The 22,867-nt window shown below is 45.0% G+C and overlaps 2 protein-coding genes and 1 long non-coding RNA gene across 9 annotated transcripts; 1 reads left to right on the top strand and 2 right to left on the bottom strand.

The window, feature by feature from the left end:
• The first annotated feature begins 3,911 nt into the window (after nt 1–3,911).
• On the top strand, nt 3,912–4,562 carry LOC124678235 (protein PELPK1-like). Its single transcript, XM_047214154.1, has one exon. The coding sequence runs from the start codon at nt 3,912–3,914 to the stop codon at nt 4,560–4,562; it is 651 nt and encodes a 216-aa protein (XP_047070110.1).
• Nucleotides 4,563–6,837: 2,275 nt separating this feature from the next.
• LOC124678238 lies at nt 6,838–7,183 on the bottom strand. The gene is made up of 2 exons (XR_006994391.1): nt 7,069–7,183; nt 6,838–6,996 (listed from the first exon to the last, which is right to left on the bottom strand). It is a non-coding gene; the product is annotated as an uncharacterized LOC124678238 (long non-coding RNA).
• Nucleotides 7,184–8,346: 1,163 nt separating this feature from the next.
• Nucleotides 8,347–11,610, bottom strand: LOC124678236 (4-coumarate--CoA ligase-like 4). 7 transcript variants are annotated; one of them, XR_006994389.1, is made up of 5 exons: nt 11,377–11,610; nt 11,047–11,099; nt 9,903–10,050; nt 8,545–9,066; nt 8,347–8,436 (listed from the first exon to the last, which is right to left on the bottom strand). XR_006994389.1 is itself a non-coding variant. In XM_047214156.1 (5 exons), exons 1-5 carry the CDS (start codon nt 11,584–11,586, stop codon nt 8,431–8,433), a joined length of 495 nt encoding a protein of 164 aa, XP_047070112.1. In that variant the 5' UTR covers nt 11,587–11,610; the 3' UTR covers nt 8,347–8,430. The 7 variants fall into 7 exon arrangements, 3 of the variants coding, with proteins under 3 accessions (XP_047070112.1, XP_047070113.1, XP_047070111.1); XR_006994387.1 differs by having other exon boundaries at nt 8,347–8,622; nt 8,702–9,066; XR_006994388.1 differs by having other exon boundaries at nt 8,347–8,622; nt 8,975–9,066.
• Nucleotides 11,611–22,867: the final 11,257 nt, after the last annotated feature.

Below are 22,867 nucleotides of genomic sequence, written 5' to 3'. Positions count from 1 at the left end.
CGTCGGCTCTCCGCAGCACTCCGGCAGGGGATGGTGGTGGGCGGTGGCCAGGCCCATGGCCTGCGCCAATTACCATCCCCCCCGCCTCTCGTCGGTTAGTGGAGGCGATCTTGGGCTTCACCCGCGACACGAGGTCGCCCGGGGCAGCAGCCTTGGGTACGACGGTGGAGGTGGCCCTCTTCTTCACCGGAGAGGGTCGGCCTACGGTTGGTGGTGGTGGATCTATCGATCTATCACCGCGTTCTGGTGGCGTGTTGGAGAAGCATGGAAGCCGACGACGGTGTCGCTGGTGGAGGGTTGGAGTGGCCAGCCCGGGAAGGTCGCCGACGTGGGGGTCCGACCTGAATAAAGGCGGTGGTCCTAGGGTCTCTCTTGCGTGTAGAGGAAGACCTACCGGAGACCTGGACTCGTGATCTGCCCAGAGTGTTGAGTTTCGGAAGGCTCCGCCGGCGAATGTAACAGTGCTTTTTGCCTGGAGTTTGCTGGATCGGTGGTATTCGGTCGTGCACACCCATGCTTTTATTCCGACCGATTGGTTCTGGAGGGAGCGGCGCGAAGCTCTTTTTCTGTGTTGACATCAAGTGACTATGGATCCATGATGAAAGTCGGAAAAAGAGAAATTCATGAAGGCCAGAGGGGAGGACTAGCTAAGGGAGGTTCAAGTCTCCGCGCTGTTGAGGGACTTGCTTGGTGTTCCGGGCTTCACAGCAGCGGTATGAAAGTGGAGGCGATAACACAAGTGAAATTCAGAGTCCTACCTTTCAGGGTGAAAACCCAAAGTCTGGCCTTAACTGGTTGTGTCTGGCAATGACCTTGTTGGAGGCATTGTTTTGAGAGCGGGGACTATCTTCAGGGTGAAAACCTAAGATCGTTGATCGGGCGACGATGGTGTTAGAGCACTGTTCCCTTCTTGGAGGCGTTATTTTTGGAGAGTCTGTATTTCAGGTGTTGTCTTGGCGGTGAATGTATTGCTGTTGTTAGGCCCGAGAGACTGTAGCGGGACTTTTGTTTTTGAGTTTTCTTTTCCTTTTTAGGATGTGTGCATCTGTAGTGCCATTAGGGTGGTGCGTCGTTGCAGAGGTTGGGTGTAATTCATACATCAGGCTAAACCGCTAAACTAATAGAAAGGCTTCCATTGTAGGCCGCAAAATATATTTTTTAACACTGCATGTGCAGGGTTTTAAACTTGAAACATCTTGGCTCTAGTACCATATTAAACTATACACTGTCTAAATTAAAAGAGATGGTCGGTCATTAGACTACCTATAATGGGAGTATTATAGGTAGTATCATGCATTTCATGCATGCAAAATGCTGATATGGCAGTGCAATTAAGGATGAGAGAGTGGATACTAGTATCATAGGTACTCCCTCGATACCGGTTTACAGGGCAATTACGCATTCCGAGAAAAAAGTTTGACTACAAATTGGTCAACAAAATATAAGATATAAGTCACAAAAATTATACCATTGGATTCATATTCTAAAAAAGTTTATAATAGTATAATTTTTATGCTACATACCTTATATTTTGTTGATTAAATTAGTAGTTAAAGTTCTTTCTTGAAATACGTAATTGCCATGTAAACCGGTATTGAGGGAGTAGATACCGTATCATAGCACATAGTACTAGAAAATTTTAATGTTAAGTAAATTTTGTACATATATTTGCATTGAGATTCTACAAAGCAATTAATATAAGAAGACAATGATACTAGTATATAATATCATGCATTGTGGAGATAGTAACATGTGGTAGTATCATATGCATGATGCTTCTATATGATACTATGCATTGTGACTAATCTTATGCTCTTAGTACACCATCCTGACTCGAGCCAGCGAAGTCCAAGATTTCTTCAGAGCGTGTGCAGGGTTTTCTAAGCAGCTTTGTCTTTGATAAAGCAAAGGAAATATCATTGCGTAATACTTTTTAAAGGGAAGGCTCTTGCGGAAAGCACCATGTGCACATGAGCACAAGTGCTCCTTGAACTTTTGGATTTTTGAAAATTTTTAAAACCTCGCTCTTTTATGTTTTCAAAAATTATGGCATTAAATATGTAGATAGATTTAGACACGAGGAGTGTAGTCAAAAAAGTCCCATTAAAAAATACTTTGTATTTTGGAAAATACAAAAAAGACAAATTTCTGACTATAAATAGTAGTACAATAGTACGTATATTTTGTCAGTGTACTGTCAGAAATTTGTCTTTTTTGCATCTCCAAAAATATAACGTATTTTTTGACGAGACTTTTTTGATTCCAATCCTCGTATACACATCTATCTACATATTTAATGTTATAATTTTTGAAAGCAGAGAAATATGAGAATCTGAAATTTTCAAAAATCCAAAAGTGAAGGGAGCACTGACTCCCATGTGCACAAAATCCTTGTCCAGGCTCTTGGCCCAGCTTTATAGATAAAGCACTCGAAGCAACATAGTAGCGATACAACTCACACCCCATACGAATAGTCTAATGCCTTAGTCATTACAAAACACAGATACCAAGTCTCGGAACAGAAAGAAGACTACACACAACTAAAGCTTCGAACAGCGGAGTAGAGGGATGCAAGGTACGGGTCCAGGTGCTGATCATCCTCCGTCATCGTCGCGAAGCCGCCGCTGAAGCCTCCTAACCTCGTCCAGCGCCGCGTCCAGCAGCGGTAAGTCCCTCGGTCTGACCATTACCCTCCAGCTCTGCATATTAATAGACATTCTGAAGATGGCGTCAGCCGGATTGTTGATCAGGGATCCCTCAATAGCTAGCTTATTGCGTATGTTCCAAAGGGCTCAGCATTGGGCCGCAAAGGTGAACCAAGCTAACCTACGGAGACGGCCCCCGTAAGGCCATTCACAATGGCCATGAAATCCGCGACCCCTGTCGGGTTCCAGGAGCAGTGCAGGAGTTCCCTAATTCCCGCCACATGAATTTCGCAAGGTGGCAGTTGAAGAAGATGTGATCGCATGTTTCCCATTCACCGCAAAGGGCACAACTGCCATCAGAGGGTACGACGTGCATGTAATGCATGGGACACTAGCAAGACTCCATCGTACTTAGGTAGCCCATCAACCACAAGCCACAACCACCAATGCAGATGAAAAAAAAGGTCGAAAGCACCATCGCTTCACGCGTCGTCTCTGTAGCAAAACATGTAGTAACTGAAGTTAAGTTGCGTCAGACGTGCGCCGGTGAACTAACATGACACGCACAGCAAGTCAGCAACGACCGTGGATCGACCTGAGACGCCGGTAGGACGCTCCAACACGAAAACGCCCGCGCGATCCAACCAACCCTCACAGATTTAGTGCTCCGATGGTAGGTTCAGACAATCATACTGAGACAATCAGATAAGTGTAGCTAAACTGCCAGCCGACAAAGTACCAAATTATCCCCTACACAGTACTTACGTTCTGGTGTGGTTTTGCTTCAGCTTATAGGCTAAGAATGAGATGTATCATGCAATCATGCATGTATACATACTGAAATGAAATGAGTAGATCTTCCAGGAAGGCTCCAGCCTCCAGCCACACTCTTATAACTTCCAAGTACACTATTAAGACCTTGACGTGTGGTGTGTTGCAATCGCGGGCCATATCATCACTCAGGTCTCATAATTCCAAACTAGTTAAGCACCATGTATCTATGTATGGGTAGAGACTAGAGACTGAACACAAACTGAACTTTTCTTCACACACAAAACTGAAGTCAGTAAACAACTCCCAAAATGCAGGTGGCCTACCAGGAATCCATACCAGGTGTCATTGTTCAGTAAGACCGCTAGTCTCTACTGCAAACATGTAGAGAGTTTTAATGTCATTTAGCGTACTATAAATACCAGGCCTTCTCTCGTCTCCAAACCACCTCCATTTGAAGGAGCAGCTCCTCACTTGCACATAGACAAGATCACCATGGCGTGCAGAAACACACTATCCTCCGTTGCCTTCCTCGGGGTTTTGCTGCTCTCATGCAGTTGCATGAGCAGCGCAGCACGGCACCTGGAGGAAGCCATGCCCAAGGAGAAGGAGGAGCACCCACCACATCCCATTACGCCGGAGCTGCCAAAGCCCGAACTCCCACCACACCCTGTTGTACCCGAGCTGCCAAAGCCTGAACTTCCTCACCCTGTCGTCCCAAAGGAGCCCGAAGTGCCGCACCACGCAGTACCGGAGATGCCAAAGGAGCCTGAAGGGCCGCACCCTGCTGTGCCGGAGCTACCGAAGCCCAAGTTGCCGCCACACCCTGCAATGCCCGAGCTGCCGAAACCTGAGCTACCTCATCCAGTTGTCCCTGTGGTGCCAAAGGAGCACGAAGTCCCACACCCTGTCGTACCAGAGGCACCAAAGGAGCACGAAGTGCCCCATCCTGCTGTGCCTGAGCTGCCAAAGCCGGAAATTCCACATCCTACCGTGCCAGAGGTGCACCCTGCTGTGCCAAAGATGCCGGAATTTCCGCACCCCACCATGCCGGAGTTTCCAAAGCATGAACTGCCACCATTCCCAAAATCCGAGCTGCCCCCCAAGCCTGAGTTCCACTTTCCAGAGCCAGAGGCCAAGCCATGATCGGACTACCTACATCATCAGCGAGTTATCTATGTTTTATGTGTACTAGATGACCGGTTGCGCTATCGCGCAAATGGCAAAATCTAAACTATAAGATTTAGCTTTGATTGTATTTATTGCGAGCAAGAGGATAAAAAGATTGGTTCGAAATTTTGACCCACTTAACCAGTACCATGTAAACCAGAAATTATTATAAATGGGCTTCAGGGTTATAACAACTCCATCCCCGACGCAAAGGGGTGGAATTCGCATGTAAATTCTACGGAAATTTAGAGAATGTCCAATAACATTGTCCTGCAGACAATAGCACTATGTATAAACTCAGGAAGCAGAGGCACGAGTATGCAATTCAAACTTGAATTTATAGCATGAAAACTTATGTTTGCAGCACAAATTACTACCAGATGGTTTCATTATTTACAAATTTAGGAGGCGGTAGTCAACCTGATAAAGTACTCCTGCTAATATGCAGAGAAAACCTCACTTCAACTCTATCCCCGTCCTTGAGCTTGGGGATTTTCTATTAACTGTCACATTTGTGCTCATTCGTTAACCAGCGCAAGCGGCCATGATCCGGTAGCAATCCTCGCTATCTTCACATACTGTCAGTAGACAATGTCCAACGCATAGAGATATTGGTCTGGTAAGAGCTCTTGAGCTGAAAAGATCGCACGACGGAAGGAATAACTGAATGTGATTAAAAAGTTCACTGCAAAGACTTTGTATAAAAATTGGATAGACATATAAAAGGAAGGTGAAGCACCATAATAGCATGGCTCTAAGTGCTACAACTACTGCAGAGTTGTTTTTTAATCGCACATCATCTCATGAAATTGAAAGCAGATGGAACATCAGTGAGTATAATGGAACCTCATATACAATACCTATGTGTTTGCGCAGTATATATTCATAATAGTACTATTATATGTGCTTTATCCAACTCAGAGTTCAGCTAAGATATCACAATTGGTAATAGTACTATTATATGTGCTTTCTCCAACTCAGAGTTCAGCTAAGATATCACAATTGGTGTGCCTTGGTACGACAAAGGAAATAGAAATATGAAGTTATAAATAACTTATCCCCGTTGAGGAGCTTAATTAGATAATACCATTGAACTGCCCAAGAAGAAAACAACCTTTTGATAGAGTAGAAGGGCTCAAATACTATATCAAGAATGAAAAGGTTACCACACCCTTGAAACAAAGAGGAATGAACTTTTATCTTGATCACTAAGCCATGAACAACGCTACTTGTTCCAAACAGAAAAAGTTCATCTCTCGTTAAACTTAGAATAACACGTGCTTATATAGTGCCTTCAGATTTCTGTAGAGAAAACAAATCTGATCTTATCAAGCATTATATGGCATCATGTTGAACTGTGTAGCTGTTATTATTATATGGCATCCGGAGAAAGGAAAGTGGTGTGCAAGAAACCATTATCCAATTTCAATGCAAGTTTTCCAGTAAATCAATCAAATGTGGGATATGCACTTCTAATAGAATAACCATAGCCAAATATTGCACAAATCAACCCTCAACTCCCATTTTCGTCATAAAAAAAATCATGCACATTCGAAATATCATATCTGGACCATTTTCGTTATAAAAAAATCATGCACATTCCACTGTTTACATATATAGAGGTTGGAGGAGGAGAAGGAGCAATCGAAAAGGAGAACTTACGATGGGGGGCTGAGGCATTGAGGGTGCTGGAGGCCGTACCTTCCCCCGTCGTGGCTTGGTCTTCGGTCTTCCTCGGCTGGGAACACTCCCAGCTAGGGTTTCGTCGGAGGCCGCCGCCGAGCATACGTCGGCCATGGTGTGGAGGAGCCGCGACGGCGGCGTCGACCCGAAGCGGGGATACGACAAATAAAATACCAAGGAATCACTTGAATGAGCATAACTTAAAAGGATACATATGTTAGATTAATCTCGTTCACAATCAAATCACAAAACCATGAAAATTTCAAATAACAGTCTATGAAATAAGTAAATATTGAATAGAAAATTGTACCTTTGAACACTGCAAAAATTACATCTTTCAAGAAAGAAAGATGCAGAAATAATTAACCATGTCCTAATTAACCAATCAAGTTTTCAATCATGTGATTGTTGCCTGCAAATAAGAATAAAACCGTTCGCAATTTCATCAACATGAACACAATGACCTGTACAATCCTACAAATCGGCATATGAGCTGAAAGGCTGTATTTATTTACAGCACTGAAATCTATGAACAAAAGCTATATAACTACAGTTTTGCAAAAACAGATCAGCAACTTGTTTTCTTCTCATTACCTAGCCCAGTTCATCAATACTTATTAATATGACAATTCAGTACCATTAATCTTACATGACTTCCAACAACATTCATTTGGAAACACCAAAGCCAACACAAAGCATGTACAATGGCTCCTGAATAGAGTATAACCTGGAAAAGAAACCAATTTAGGCAGATGCACCATGAGAATTTCATAAAAAAAGCAGTCCAAAATATGTGCACCTCACCGCCATTCGCTGAGGGAGGCGCTGCCTTGGAACCGCGTTCCATGCTAGGACGAGGGAGAGAGGCGCGACGGCAGATGATGAAGAGCGAGGGCACGGCTGAGGGAGCGCGGTCGACACCGGTCGGCCTGCCACCAGAGCTCCCTGCACCCAGCGCCACCCAAGCCGCCACGCCACCTCCGTCCCAGCGCCACTCCTCACTGCTCCTCCACCACCGTACCAGCGCCGATCCTCGCTGTTCCTCCACCTCCGGTGCTAGGTAGGTTGAGGGAGAGACGCGCGACGACGGCGGCTCGGGGTCGTCGAGGAGGAGGCGCGAGGCGGCGAGGCAACGCGCCACGCCGACGCTGGGTAGGTCGAGGGGGGAGGCACGACTGCGGCGGCTCCGGGCTGCCGTCCGCTGGCGAGATGAGAGAGCTCAACCATCGCCGCCGTGGATCCGCCCGCCCGTCGCCTCCGGTCGTCGCTGCCTGGATCCGCCCCGCGCCGGCCCGTCTCCGGCCGCGCCCGTCGCCTCCGGTCGTCGCCGCCATGGATCCGCCCCGCGCTTGTTATTAAGAAGTGTTGAGTTCGTTAGTAGTTCCTACAACACAAAGGCCCATCAAAGTATGGCATATTTCCTTGCCCATTAAAAGCTGGTATAGTGTTTCAACAGGTCTGCAAACAGAACACAAAACCCAAGATCTTCTTCAGTTTAGCTAGACATGCTATGTAGAGGGACTGGATGCACACTCACAGCAAATTTAATGGCTCTTACAAAGCATGCCAAAGAAAGCTATGAAACACAGGTTCATGCATATTGGCTACCAGAATATATTATTGCAACGATGAAACCAAGGTTCATACAGTTTCATATTTTCCTCTAGCAAACTCTTTGCAATATAATCTGATTATAGCGACGCGAAAGATATTGGACAACCAAGTATTGGGGGCTCCATAGCATAAACCCAGAAGGTATAACAAAGTGCAAGATAGAATTGGCACCAAATAAATACTCAGACCAAATGCAGTAGATATGTGTTGGACCTAAATCTGAAACAGTATATAATATGTGTATATAGCACAGTTACGACGAAGCCAAACATATCAATACTCTCGAGCTACAGCGCCACCAGCAATATAGTAAAACAATAGCAAAAGGAACGAACTGTAAAGACTTTCTTTTTGAACTCTATTTTAAATTGCAGTTTAATACACAGCTACTCCAAAAATACCATTTGACTATAGTGATTGTTGAGGATAGACCTCTCACCTACTGAAGTATCAATGCAGCATCAATTTCCAAAGATTTCATGTTGCCGAGGGAAATAAGGTTACACATATAAATTTAAAGCGTGTGCTCCACATCCACCTCTATTTCTCAGACCTGATGTCAATATCGGCCACCAAACATGAATTTTAATGTAAATAGACATATCCAGCAACCACAAAAGTTCCCTTGGCATTAGGTATATTCCCATGGTTGCATACGTACCCTAGATAACTGACAATAAAATGAAAAATCCCCCTCTCCCCTTGCACTATGGTGCAGATCTCCATGCCTGCTTCTGACCTGCGAAACGAGAGAATTGATGTCAATTCCATTTGAAACTGCCAAGGAACATATTATGTGCCTCAAAGTACATGATGACCTCTGATAATGGTGAACAAAGCATCTGAAATTTAGCATGTCCCACTTGGTCTGGAGCATGAAGGAGGTCATGGGTCAGGGCTGAACCGGCCTCACCCAGACTACCTCGATATCCGGCACACACCATGTTTAGAAAACGCATTAATTATTAATTAGGAACCAGAGTGTTGGACTCTCAAAAAATCAAATGCGCGATCACAGAATCTGCAACTCCCTAACACTTCAAAAATTTATACCAAGAAAAGAAAGTAGCTAATCGATAAAAATAGCATGCCTTGTTTACTGCTGCTACGAAGGTAAAAGAATAGTGTCGATCTGGGTGAGTGTTGCCACACGCGCCACCAGATACTACCACACGCCATGAGTCTGCACTGCCACGCAGGAGAGAGAGACTCAGAGGAGAGGGATGAGATGAACTTGCCTGGCCCGGTCGTCGCCCACAGCTAGCGCTCCATCGGTAACCACATTGCAGACTTGGCTATTCTCAAGATCAGCCTACCTCTCGTGAAGGTTGTTTGTCGTCTGGGTACTCTGGGTACTCTGTACTCTCCCAGTAGGCAGTCTAGGTACCAAAGAGACAGTATAAAAGCAGGGCCAGGAGACTCCAAACAAGAAGCGGTATAATTTCCTGGAGATTTTATAGAAGTAGTGTACATAGATATCACATATGCATAACTACCTTGACGGACGGATTCTTGGTGATGTTCGTCACAAAAGCCACCTTCCTGAACTTCATGTAAGGCGCTACCTTCAGAACATCACACATCAGCAGGTCAGAGAAATCGCAGGAATCAGCCAAACAAATCTATGTATCAATGGTTAACATGATGGTTAATTTTATTGGATCTGATCATTCACAACTGGTTTTCTTGCTCACCTGTTTTGCTGCAAACTCCATCACCACATTAGCACTCTTTTTTCCTCACGACATAGGCCATTGGGACACGGCCGACATCCCTACCAGGAAACCTCCAAAATGGGGACTGAATATAAAACCTGACGTAATCAAACAAATAGAAGTAGCGGGGTAACAGTGACATCAGTAGCATCTGGATGTGCCAGCAGAAGAGCTTCCAACTTTGCTGGGGGGTCTATTTAAAAACAAATTCCATTCAGAGTTACAGACGTAAGAAACACTCAGTGGTTTAGAGGCCGGCCTTTCAGGATAGATATAACAATGTACTCCATTCAATGATATTTACCTCATAGCCTTTGCATTTGATCAACTCTTTCAGACGATCCACATATATCCATCCTCGATCGTCTATGTAGCACAGATCACCGGCCTTGTCTTGAGCCATCCATCGGGTGTCACTGTCGACTGTGTTACCTCTACGTTCTTGATGTAGCCTGAGATGATCAATATTAAAATTTAAGATACCTTTATCACCATTTTTTTTGCCAAGGGATATAAAACCTATAAGTTTTGACTGGTAAATTCACTGTGTCGTTGTCCAATTCCTCCACTAACTCCCTCCTCTAAACACAAATTCCTCTTCTCATTAACTGCCAAACATCTTAGCACTAATTTTAAATTTTGTGTCAAATGTATGTGTGCATGAGTCGGACTTGGTGTTAGCGCAGGGTGAACCACATGTGGATAACTGGCTTAAATTTAGTTTAAAAATCTGTCATAAACACATAATTGACACTTCTTCCTTCTGGGAAATAATGCAACAGATGCAGTAGTGTAGGAACTAAATCCAACAAAATTCAGTCTGAATGTAGCTGCTCCAAACAATTTAAGTTCTCTAATAGCAGCCGGATAGTGTAAAGATCTGAAATGAAATAACTCAGCTCTACTTGGAGTGTGGTCTGTCGGAGCATGACCCTACGTGTGTATGGTGATGTGGAAATGAATCTATCTAAAGATATATTTCATGACCTGTATAAGTAGAAAAGGATTATTGTGGAGCGAAAGTAAAGGGCCAATTTCATGAGCCAGGACTCCAGAGATCTTAAGAACATGCATGTCGTTTTAAATGTTGACACTTGTGTAGACATGGACACAAAAGAGATCAACCGAGCATCAAACACTTCATTAAAACCAGATCATACCACATGAATTTTCAAACTATAAGGACAACATTGAGAATCACTATCAGACAAACCTAGACTAAGACAACATGATAGGAATATCTTATGCACTACAATGGGAAAAAGGAGAGCAAATAACCAGGTGAACCTTCAGGGTGATAACAGGCAAAACAACTGCAGGGTACCTATGTAATAAGCAAAAATGCACATCACGGTGTTGTATGTATTTTCTACATAACATGCTATGGACAGTGTTCTATAGACCAGATAAAAGGAAATAACCCGCTGGTATTTCTTGATGATGCATACCTACAGGCGAAATGGAAAACAATTACTGTCCAGTTGGTGAAAGAAGCAAGATCCTAAAAAAGAAATGCAGTATTAGAATTGTCTTAAGCTACAAATGAACCTGATTTGATTCGACATTTGTAGTAACCGTGGAAATACAGCATTGCCTTCACTAATTGCAATAAGCAGTTACAGTATAAATGTAGAAATAAACAACTTGATATTAGTCACCATCCTAATTTTCTGGTGCAGCAAATAAATCCTAATCACCACATTTCAAGCAGATTCGATGTGTATAGGCTACAGATTGAGAAGTATACGCATAGCAAGATGTTTCGACGAAGAGCTGACCTTTTTCAAGTGAATGGCTCGGACAGAGTCGTGGTCGTATGTCGAGGATGAGGAGGCGCTGCGCTTCCTAGCCGTCTTGGCCAGATCCTCCAGGGAGTCCACCGCGGTGCTCCACCGTCCCAGCGCCGCCCCTTGCTGCTCCTCCACCTCCGGCTGGCATGTCTCCGGCCGCGCCCGTCGCTGGAGCGAATCCGCCCCGCGTCGGCCCATCCTCGGCCGCGCCCGGCGCCTCCAGTCGCCATCGCCGCGGAAAAGAAGAGGCAGCAACCTACCTCAGACCGAGGGCTCCTCCTGAGCGCCTAGGGCCACCGAGACGAGGCGCCGCCGCCCCGTTCCCGCTCTGCTCACCGCCACAACGTTCATTTCTGGCCGCCGCCGTCCCCTTCAATTCCGGCGGCCACTACTGTCGACGGGGTTGCAGAGGCTTCTCCCGAGCAGCACAACGGTGAAGGCGTCCATGGTCCCCACATCAGCCATGCCGCCGCCTGACCCGCGCCTCCTAAGCATGCCGGCCTTCCGGCCATCCACCTCCGGTGAGCCTCCACCGCTGCAACATCCAGCCGCTGCGCCGCCGCCGCGCCGCCGCATCGGCTCGGGGAGGAGAGGAGGAGGTGCGGGGAGGAGAGAATGAGGCTGGAAGTGGGAGGGGATTAGGATTGGCTCGATCTAGGTTTTCACTGCCATGTGCTATCTGAGCGACCTGAAACGAGCAGTGTCGCTGACTCTGATCGCTGGTTCCGCACACTCTTGGTCCCAGCCGTCAGTGACCTACCAAAGGAAGCAGCGAGTGAGAAAAAAGTTACCGCATCCGACGGCTGCAGTCAAAAGTGGGAACCAAAATTTACTGTACAGGTGAAATGGACGGATCAGATGGATTTGCCCCCTTTGGATAGCCTGGTTGGCCGGGTATGCTAGGAACATTTATAGAAGAAATACGAGATGCATGTGTCATGTGTGTGATTGTTATGTAAAAGTGTGTATTGTACATGTCGTTATCCTGCGCTCGAGCTCGTGAGACGAGCTGGCTCTCTCATGCATTAGCAAGGAGGTAGCGCTACGTATTGTGTTGGAGCGGTGTCACATGTTACAGCTGCTGCTCGATCTGTTCTTTATATGTATACTAGATGGACCCAGCGCGCTTTGCTGCACCGTTTTCCGCACAAATATCATTTAAATCCTACGACGGGTGTGGAAATGTGTTGATACATGTAGGGCCTGGGTTGGAGACGATCCGGCTAGCACCCTGTCCCATTAGCACCAGGCAAGTCTTAACTACTTCAAAATCTTTTGTAACGTTGCAAAGACAGGAAGAAATGTAACACAGTAAGAAAATATTACATGTGACTCAACTGAAGAAGACATCTAATATTTTATCTACTTATTCTGCTAAATGGGATGAGTAGATAAACGAAAAAAAAAAGTTTCTAATCAAAGACAGACATCAAGCATCTAGCAAGACATGACATTATAATTATTATTTTTCAAGAATGTTCACTCCAGCATTGATGGATCTAAACAGAATGTCTACATATGTACATGTACAATGGTCAATGCACTCAATAAAAATGAATGAGTGGGAACCTGATAGTCTTCACCAATAACTCGTGAAATATTACATACATTTTGAGACAATCAATAGAAATTAGAAGTACATATTTGTCGCATTACAAAATATGTGTAAAAAATAAATGGAGATACACCTACATCATCATGGCCCTTTCTTTGTAGGAATACATGAAGCATACACCTAAATCTTGACAATAGTATGCCAAAGGCTCTTTCTTACGGACGAAGAGAACTACCACTGGACCAGAACATCGCCCAAGTATATATGAAGTAAGGAATCCACTATTTTTTTTAATGCACAAGCTAATCCGATCTATCTATTTGTTGAATAGATGTAAAAAAGAACTATGTGATCATGCTACCCTTACAATTAGAAGCAATAAGAAAATTAGCTAAAAATGAGGGTTGATAAAGATGTGTTACTAATTACTGCAGCTTGAGAAGCAACCCCTGCCACACACCTCATTAACATTCTGAACATAAGCAAGAACACATTTTGGAACTAATACTTGAAAATAAGCATCCGATGTGTACGGCAATAACATATGGAACTGCATCTTTCTTCTGAACAGGAATCCTTCCTCTTATGATGTCTGTCCGTTAGAACTGCAGTAATTTCAAAACTTTATACATTTAAAAAGGAAAACCAAGTACTCTCTCTCCCCCTCTCTCTCTCTCTCCCTCTCCCTCTCCCTCTCTCTCTTCTCTCTCCCTCTCTCTCTCTCAAGTGACCCTAACTCCCTAAGGCGATGCCTTAAAAACCATGCTTCAACATTCAGAGACATCTGTTTGACGGTTGAAACTACAGATGATTCTCAAAGCTGAAATTGTTTCTATTTCATTGAAATTGCACGGTTTAATTTTCCTTTTCCACATTATAGGAATAAAAACATTACACATCATCGCAATTAACCATCATGTCTTTTTTTTTCAATCATATTTTTCTTTGGTTGGAGGATCTCTGCCATCTTTAGCCAATAAAAGAGTCGAAGGAAAATCCTTTAACCTGGCGTATAAACAAACATCGAAAATTCAAAACCAACCTCAAGTCGAACATATTCAAACTTCGATGGAAATGTGGACAGAAAAACTGAAATACCAAGCTCCAATATAATAGGCAATCGAGCTAAATTAGGCCAAATCAGCGCACACACAAAAAATGTACATGTTGAAGGTCCAGAAAAGAATAGATCAGCAGCATGTCATCATTAGCTAAAAATTTCAAACAGTTTCTAAAGTTTAGGGCCAACCTGTTAATTAAAATTTCAAATTATCAGATATACGACCTGCAGTCCCATGATATTGGGATGATAACCAGGAGGGTCCTGACCTGCAGCCCCATGATATTGGCTTGCCAATCAGGAGTGTCATGTCTAATTGGATTCAGCCCCCTTGAGTACATTTCAACCCCTCCAATACATAGTGTGTCCCTATTTCTAACACAATCATACCTTTCGATAGTGGAAAAGAAATAATAACTCCTTCTAATGGCACAAATAGGTACAGCCTGATATTGAAATACTACCTGCAGCCCCATGATATTGGCTTGCCAATCAGGAGTGTCGTGTCTAATTGGATTCAGCCCTCTTGAGTACATTTCAACCCCTACAATACATAGTGTGTCCCTATTTCTAACACAATCATACCTTTCGATAGTGAAAAAGAAATAATAACTCCTTCTAATGGCACAAATAGGTACCAACTGATATTGAAATACTGTTGGTAATCATATTAATATCGACCAGATAAAAAATACATAATGCCTTGATCGAATAAAATGATGCATGCGAAAATCAAGCATAAGAGGCATACAAATGCGCAGAACATAGATGAGAGATCTGCCTAGCTTTGCACTGATGGATTTGATTTTACCTACCATAAAAAACAGAAGCATCCAAGCCCAAAGCTCACAAAATATCGGCAGCATAGACTGGCTAAAAAGAAGAAAATGTGTCTAAAAACCGCTCCATTGTTTAGATAATGAACCTGCAGTAATTCAATCATAAAAACTGGATGGCAAGATTGATTGCAGTGCAGCAATATGCAATGCTAAGAGTCAATTGCATTATTAACTGCACTACGACCACATATATGCACTGCTCCATTGGCCCCAACATTATCGAGGGGTGTGAGCGGCCAAAGGGAACACCAGAAATAGCAATGTAATTTAATTATCACAATCTAACCTAAGCACGCATTACTGTATCATGACATTGGTGACCAAAACACTATTGAGTTACTAACTTTTATTCTTGAAATTATGTGTGTTTCTTCAGAAACAAATAATCGTTGGCTATCTGAAATTGAAAGGATGCAAATAAAATAAACTCCAACTTGTTCAGGATGGAGTTCACTCTTGTTTGGAAAGATAAATAGGAAGGTTTCGTTATGAAGAAATTAACCAATGTCAATAGGTAAACTGGTGTCCATGGAACCATTATCTGAATTTCCATTCCGACTACCCAAGTACATCATTCTGCTATCCATCTTTACTGTATTTATGGGCTACACAACTTGTATTTCTAGAAGTATAAATAACAATGCTAAGTTAGGTTACCTTCTAAGGCATATCCGCATCGATGTGGTATCAATGAACAAATAATGCATTCTAACTCTGAACTTTCACATTAAGCTTACCCAGTGGACCAAAATAAAGAAATCTAGTTTCAAAATTTTGATTTCACTCTGTTTGGAAATATCACGGACCACTCATGGTTCTGAAATTATGGTATTATTATTATTTTGACAAAACTTCCAATTAATTAACACTTCTGACGAAGTGGGGCTACAAATATACTTGAAAGGAATAAAGTGGAGGAGGGGGATCAGTAGTGCATATATGATACTTAGGTTTTCTCAGATTCTCCTGGTGCAAATATGAAAAATATGAGATCAAATGGTAATATGATCATTTTTGGATTTTATGTAAGAAACATCACAAACAAAGAGCTTACAGAGAAACAAAGAAAACATGTAGAGCCAATCAAGATATGCAACTAATATATCATGCCATTGACTTGTTTTCTGTGAAGCATCATTTAAGTGAAGCGGTAAAAGTGTAATTCTACTTACATGGAGAACCTTTAGCTTCTAAGAAGAAACTGAACTTCTGAACTGAGGAGCAAACCATAGTCATGATCTTGCACGCATGATTATCCTTTACAACAGCAGTACTCTGGATCAGTTCAATGCCTGCAAAAACAGACATAATCATGTCAATTTCAGTATAGCAAATTCTCATGAGGGAAATAGCAGGCGTTTTAAACAAACAGATAGGCTCCATGCGTGTTTATCTGTGCAATTAAAACCTTAGAAACTATCTCAAAGCGGGAAAATACTCTTGAAATGATTAAATCAATAATGCCCTCATGACTTCCTGATATCTGGCCAATCAGAGCAAACTAATCAATTGTTCTAGCTACCATGCAATAGTTGAAGCTCACAAGCAACTCGAGAACATAACATGGCTCTCTCATATACAATCGTGAGATTAAATGTAACATGTGAGACTAAATATAACATGCCTCTCTCATATACAATCCTGTGATTAAACGGCACACAGATTTTCAGGCATTCCCCACACTGAAGTACCTAAATGACTATAACAATCAACTGCCAACAAAAAAACACTATCCCCAATCCTAACCCGAAAGAAAATCGCAGAGAGTAATGCACGCAAACCCATTACAACCCAGGCGTGAGCCACCCAGGAACTCACCCACACTACATGAACACGCAGCAAGATAGTAACCCAAAAATACAAAACATGACCTCATGTCTGTGTATAAGTTGTATATTGGAGTCACATGTTTCATCAAGGTTTCCTCTTCATCATTGCACACCATTACCAACGAACATACCAATGATACCAGAGGTAAAAGATTATATATTCAGATGAGAAACGACATTGTTACCAATAAAGATGATGTTCCTGAACTGTAGCTTATAAGCTTCATACTACCACAAAATCATACCTGAATGAGCATTTACGAAATACATTTACCTCCATTAAGGCACTAACATAAATAAGAATCTTACAGTTGCTTATCTATACTTGTGGGGTGATCAATGTACTATATTAAAACATTATGGCATATTCTTCCGGCATAAAAACAGAGAACATACCGGTTAAATGCCTTATGCTATAATAAGGTTGGAATTAAAACTCAAAACAAGCTTACCATATGTTACTACAGACTGGGCATGAGAACCTGAATCGCTGAGCAACGACTGGGCAACAATATTTTGGCGGACTCAACAACCCCATCCAACCCACTTTGCTGATTCCAGACTTCAGAGGACATCCTCATCCCCACAAGAAGATGCTCAGCATCACCCAGGAATCAAGAACCGGAGTTATGGCAGTAAAAACAAAAAGAGATCTGACAGATAAGAACCTGGATGGGAGTCTTTCTGCAGGGGTGGGAAGAGCCCGGAGCCATTCCAACAGAGCAGCGGAGGAGTGGATTGAATTTTCAATTGTGCCCACAGCACCGATATCCCATCGACGCTGGAGTCAATGTAACTCATGTTAGGCGACATCATTGGATAAACCCACCAGCGGCAAGGGAGGCCAGCCAAGGGCCGTCTCTAGAAATTTGGGGCCCCGGTGCGAATCGCGAAATGAGGCCCTAAATCAACCTCATTGCTAACTTTTTTAGAAGTCCAAAAGTCCATGTTATAGTCTGACCATATGAAATAACTGATCGTCCATCAACCATATATGTAGTCTTTTCCATTGACAAATAACACAAGCCGTACATGCATCATCTTTCTAGTTACTCAATACTTGCAAGCTGCAATAACCTAGAAATCATTGGATATTTCAAACCTTAATAAATGGCCAAGATCCACCCTCAAGCAAATCTGATAGTTAATCTAGTAGGAGTGATGATGAATGGCTGACACGATATACACCAAGGCTAATTTCAACCGCCCCACGGGCTTGATGAGCAGCAGAGGAAAAAGATATCTGGTAATTTAGACAGGCAAATACAACGCGTGAGGGAGTACTTACCCGATCTGTAGACAATGTACCACCGGGGGCACGCAGATTGCAGATGAATTATGGTCAAGGCATCCTGCGAGCAGATGAATAGGCGAACCGCGGGGCGCCGAGATGAATGGGAAAGGTTGCAGCAGGCTGGGCCGGACTTCCTCTCTTCGATTAAGTATTCCTTAATGGCAAATTAGTTGATTTGGGGGCCTCGTTTTTTCGGGATACCTATTCCGTCGCTCAGATCGAACACCCTCATCGACAGGCGTCCATAGGCGCAGGTTGTCGGGTGTAGCGCACGCGGGCGAGCAGCCGCTGCCCACGGCTAGCCCGCACCATATCACCGACGCGCACTTCTAGGGTTTGCCATGGGGGTTCATGCGGTGGCAAAACGCAACAGCGGCGGGGAATCAGCGGAGGACTCTAGACCGAGACGAACTCGCGCCGGTGAGCAACAACGCCGGAGATGGAGGAGGTAGGCTGAATCGGAGGAGCTCGTTTTGGCCGCAGAATAGAGAAGAGGAAAGGGGATCCGGAGAGTTGTGCGAGGCGAGAGTCGACTTGGGTTCCTTCGCAGCTTGATCTGGCACAGTTGGTCGGTGGAAGTGGAACCGACTTGGGGCACAGCCGAAGGAACCACCGTGTACTGACTCCACCGGCAGTCAAGCGATGTAGGTCCAGCGAGAGCGACGTGCGGAACAACCACAGGCCGTGGCAACCCTGGGAGCTTGTATATACTTCCTCCGTCCTAGTTTGTATGTCACAATTTTTGAATATTTTAGCCCAAGGTACTAGCTGATTGGGTCTCATTTTCTCTCTCTCATTGGTGCATGCAGCCCCTTTCTCTCCATCATTGGTGCATGCATTCTCTTTCTCTCCCTCATTGGTGCATGTAACTTCTTTTTCTCCCTCATTAAATAAAATTATGCCTTAAAGGTGGGGGTTATGGGACAAATATTTTTTGGAAATATGCCTTAAAAACTAGGACGGAGGGAGTACATGAGTGTGTACTGTAATTTTTTTATTTTGGAGTTTTACACTTGACATTAATTATGTTTGGATATATATCTGTAAAAGTGTGTTCTGTAAATGTTTTATTTTGGAGTTTTATAGTTGACGTTATGTTTGGATCTTTATATGTAAAAGTGTGTACTGTAAATGTTTATTTTGCAGTTTCATACTTGTCATTATGTTTGATCTATATATGTATATATGTCGCTGAATAGTTATATTCAAAATGAAAAGATGACGTCTTAAACATGTCGTAATTCAAATTATAACATGTGTGCTCTTACATTTACCGTGTCTTAATTCAAACAGAAATGATTTGATTGATCAGTGACAAGTCAATTAAGCAACTAACAAATTTAGTAAGTGTTCTGGCTTTAAGTGCAACGCTAGTTTGACTAAATTCTGTGGTAACCCTAAAAATGAGAAAAATGATGACATCTCGCAAGACGAGATTTGATTATTTATTTGACTCAAAGGTATGACATGTTGAATATAATTGCATAGTGTCTTCCATCAGATCGGTCTTTTGGTTGAATTGGCTAGTGCAACAATCTTACATGAGATAATTGCATGGTATCTTCCATCAAATCGGTCTTTTGGTTGAACTGTCTAGAGCATGTAATTTCACATGGTATTAGAGCTACAAGATCCTGGATTCAAATCCTAGCCACCGAGTATTTAAAATAAATATTTGTGGCCTCCCTAAAAAGATATCCACCGATACACGTCTAAGGCATGTGAGAGATCTACAAAAAAAAGGCCCATCGGCCTAGACGTAGGGGGAGGTGTTGAATAAAATTGCATAGTCTCTTCCATCATACATCATATCGGTTTTTGGTTGAACTAGCTTGAGCATGCAATTCCACATGCCATACTACAATTTGGAATTTTGCCAAACCTCACATTAATATCAAACATCAAAACATTGTGTCTTAGGACTATGAACACCTAGTATCATTTCAATTTTTTTTAAAAAAAGTAGTTTTGGCCACTTCAACTAGGTTTGACTACAGTGTTCACCATGTTGTTGTGCTCCATCTTCGGAATGTATAGAACATCAGTTAAATTCTTGATCGTGAGTCAAACTCAGACATCTTGATCCGAATAGAGCCTTTATTTTTCATCTAACATGGTGAGTTGTCACCCATCAATGCAGCCCGTCTTAGCATCCTTTTGTGCCCTTTCATACAAATTCCCATTTCAGGTATGTTTGATTTAAAGGATTTTAGAAGTACAAGAATGGAAAAAAAAAACGTACAAACACTATGCCATGGCATGTGAAATCCTATGGGATTAAAAGACCACCCTGACTCAGACTAGGGAAGTCAAAGGTTTCGTCACACGTTACTTGTTTCTCAGCAGGTTGTCCTTGATACAGCAAAGGCAAGATACCATTGCGTAATACGTACGACGTGCATGTAATGCATGGGACATTAGGTACACTCCACGTACTTAGGTAGCCCATCAACCACAAACCACAACCACTAGTGCAGATGAAAGAAAAAACCTCGAAAGCACCATCGCTTCACGCGTCGTCTCTGTTGCAACGCCGGGTGTTCTTGACCACATGCGGCAGCTGAAGTTAAGTTGCATCAGACGTGTGCCGATGACTTAACACGACACGTACAGCAACCGTGGATCGACCTGAGACGCCGGTAGAACGCTCCTACACGAACACGCGCGCGAGATCCAACCAACCCTCACAAATTTAGTGCTCTGATGGTAGGTTCAGACCGAATCAATCAGATAAGTGTAGCTGAACTGCCAGCCAACAAAGTACCAAATTATCCCAAAACAGTATAATTACGTTCGGGTGTGGTTTTGCTCTGGATGTTTCAGCGTATGGGCTAATATTCCGGCCATATCAATCAGATGAAAATGAGATGCATCATGCCAGGTGTGCTTGACGTGTGATGTGGTGCAATCACCGGCCATATCATCACTGAGGTCTCAAATTTCGAACTAATTAAGCAACACCTAGCTAATTTTAGTAACTATGTATGGGTTAGAGCATCTCTCCACTCGTTTGCCCTCCCCACGCTGAAATCCGGGGAAATTTACGTCCAGATTGGACGTAAATTTGGCGTGGGGAGGAGTAGTTTCCCAGCCGCGTGCTCAGGCGAAGACGGCGATCTAAATTTGAAAAACGAAAATTTGACAAACTACGGCTTAAAACGGGCGAATTTAGACTAAATTTAATGATATTTACTGTATAGAGGTCGAAGTTCATACATAGAGGCCGAATTCGACTATATTTCGAATTCGGCTAGGGGAATACAACTGTAAATATTAAAACACGGCGCTCTACATGTCCAAATGGCGGTAGAACACCGTGTAGTCCATGTCGTCGTCGCCGCCATCATTGTCGGAGCCGTCGTTGTCGAACTGCGGCGGCGCCGAAGCCGCCTGGCTGCTGCTGCCTTGGCCGGCGTCTCCCCACCGGCCACTGGTGCGAGGCGGGGACGGCGATGGCTTGTACCAGTCGTCATTGGAGGCTTCGAGGTCGATGAAGGGGACGACGGCGCCGGATGGGGGAGTCGCAGGCCGGCGGTAGCGAGCGACGTCCTCGAGGATCCTCGCCTGCCGCTCCGCCTCCTCCTTCTCCCACTTCTCCCTCGACCAGGCGCAGGCCTGGTCGAGTGGCATGGTGTTCTCAGCGGGGACGAGGTCCTGGAGAGACCGCGCGATGACGGCCTCGAGGATGGCGGCGTCCTCGGCGCTTTCGGCCTCCTCCACCTTCACCTTCGCCGGCTTGCGCTTCCGCTCGCCGGAGGTGTCGTCTTCGCGCTTGGGGCGGAGCCGTCCTTGTGTCGTCGAGGGCTCACGGATGACGACTAAGCCGTCGCGCGCGCGGTTGCTCGGCCGGGAAGCCGCCTCTTTTTTCACCGGCGCCAAGGATGGCGCCGACCTGGAGAGCGACCTCGACGCCGATCCGGAAGACGACGAGCTGGCAGTCATGCGCCGTGGCTGCCAGCTGTTTCCCCGGCGGCGGCTGGCCGATGCCCTCGATGGAGGGGGCATCGTCAGCACCGGGAAGTTGCCGCCCTCGATGTGCTCGAGGACGTTCTCCAGCGTCCTATTCGGCGCGCTCCACCAACGTCGACGACCCGCGGCATTGTTGCGCGGAGGCGGAGGCGCCGGGCCGTCGTAGGATGCCAGCTCCCGCTCCCACCGCTGGAGGAAGAGCGAGTTCCACCTCGTGTAGTTGTCGGGGTGGTGGCGCGGGTCGGCGCGCTCTTCGTCCGTCATCGTCATCCGAGCCTCCTCGATGGCGACGTCGAGGGCGTGGCCCCGCGGCGGCGGCGGGATTGGTACGCCGCCAGCACTTAGCCGCCACCCGCCGCCGGGAGGCCTCGTGTCCGGCGGGCAGGGGTACCCCGCCTGGTGGAGGAGGTGCCCCTCCCATGCGTGGAGCGACCGGCGGGGGAAGCCGTTGTTGGCTGCGCCGTCTTCGTCGTTGAACGCCATGGATCGGGAGAGTGGAGGGAGAGTGGAGGGGGGATACGCGTCGCGGCGAGCGGAGCGGGGTATATAGGCGCGGCTGGTGCCGGCGATTAAATGACGCGAGGAATGCGACGCGTCCGCGGCGAGCTGACCGGCGGCAGGCTTTTAGTGCGCGCGGAAGACGATGCGTGTGTCGCTGACCGGTCGGGTCCACCTCTGCGGCGAAGACGAAGCGAAAGCGCGGGAGAAATATCTCGGCGTTTCGCGCGCTTTCGCTTCGTCCGGAGTCCCCGAGCGCTCCCCGGTAGGCCGGGGTTGGCGTGGGCTCGCCGGATGGATGAAAGCCCAAATCCGGCGAAAAACGAGGAACCGGGGGCGCGGCTGGGCCATTTTTCGCCGTCCAGATGAAAAAATGGCACGCCGGGGGCCTGTTCGTGGAGACGAGTGGAGATGCTCTTAGGATCAAACACAAGC

This window comes from Lolium rigidum, chromosome 7, assembly GCF_022539505.1.
Source record: "Lolium rigidum isolate FL_2022 chromosome 7, APGP_CSIRO_Lrig_0.1, whole genome shotgun sequence".
Classification (NCBI taxonomy): domain Eukaryota; kingdom Viridiplantae; phylum Streptophyta; class Magnoliopsida; order Poales; family Poaceae; genus Lolium; species Lolium rigidum.
The sequence above is the reverse complement of the archived record's forward strand: the minus strand, read 5'-3'. Positions and strand labels throughout refer to the sequence as shown.

What these genes read in the sequence shown, in the direction of transcription:
- LOC124678235 (XM_047214154.1), top strand. Translation starts at nt 3,912, where the DNA reads ATGGCGTGCAGAAACACACTATCCTCCGTTGCCTTCCTCGGGGTTTTG.
- LOC124678236 (XM_047214155.1), bottom strand. Translation starts at nt 11,586, where the DNA reads ATGGGCCGACGCGGGGCGGATTCGCTCCAGCGACGGGCGCGGCCGGAG. An exon ending in GAGCCATTCACTTGAAAAAG is followed by an intron (nt 11,100 to 11,376) that starts GTCAGCTCTTCG and finishes TTTCTTTTTTAG; the next exon opens with GATCTTGCTTCTTTCACCAA. An exon ending in TCAAATGCAAAGGCTATGAG is followed by an intron (nt 8,623 to 9,902) that starts GTAAATATCATT and finishes CTCGTTTCGCAG; the next exon opens with GTCAGAAGCAGGCATGGAGA.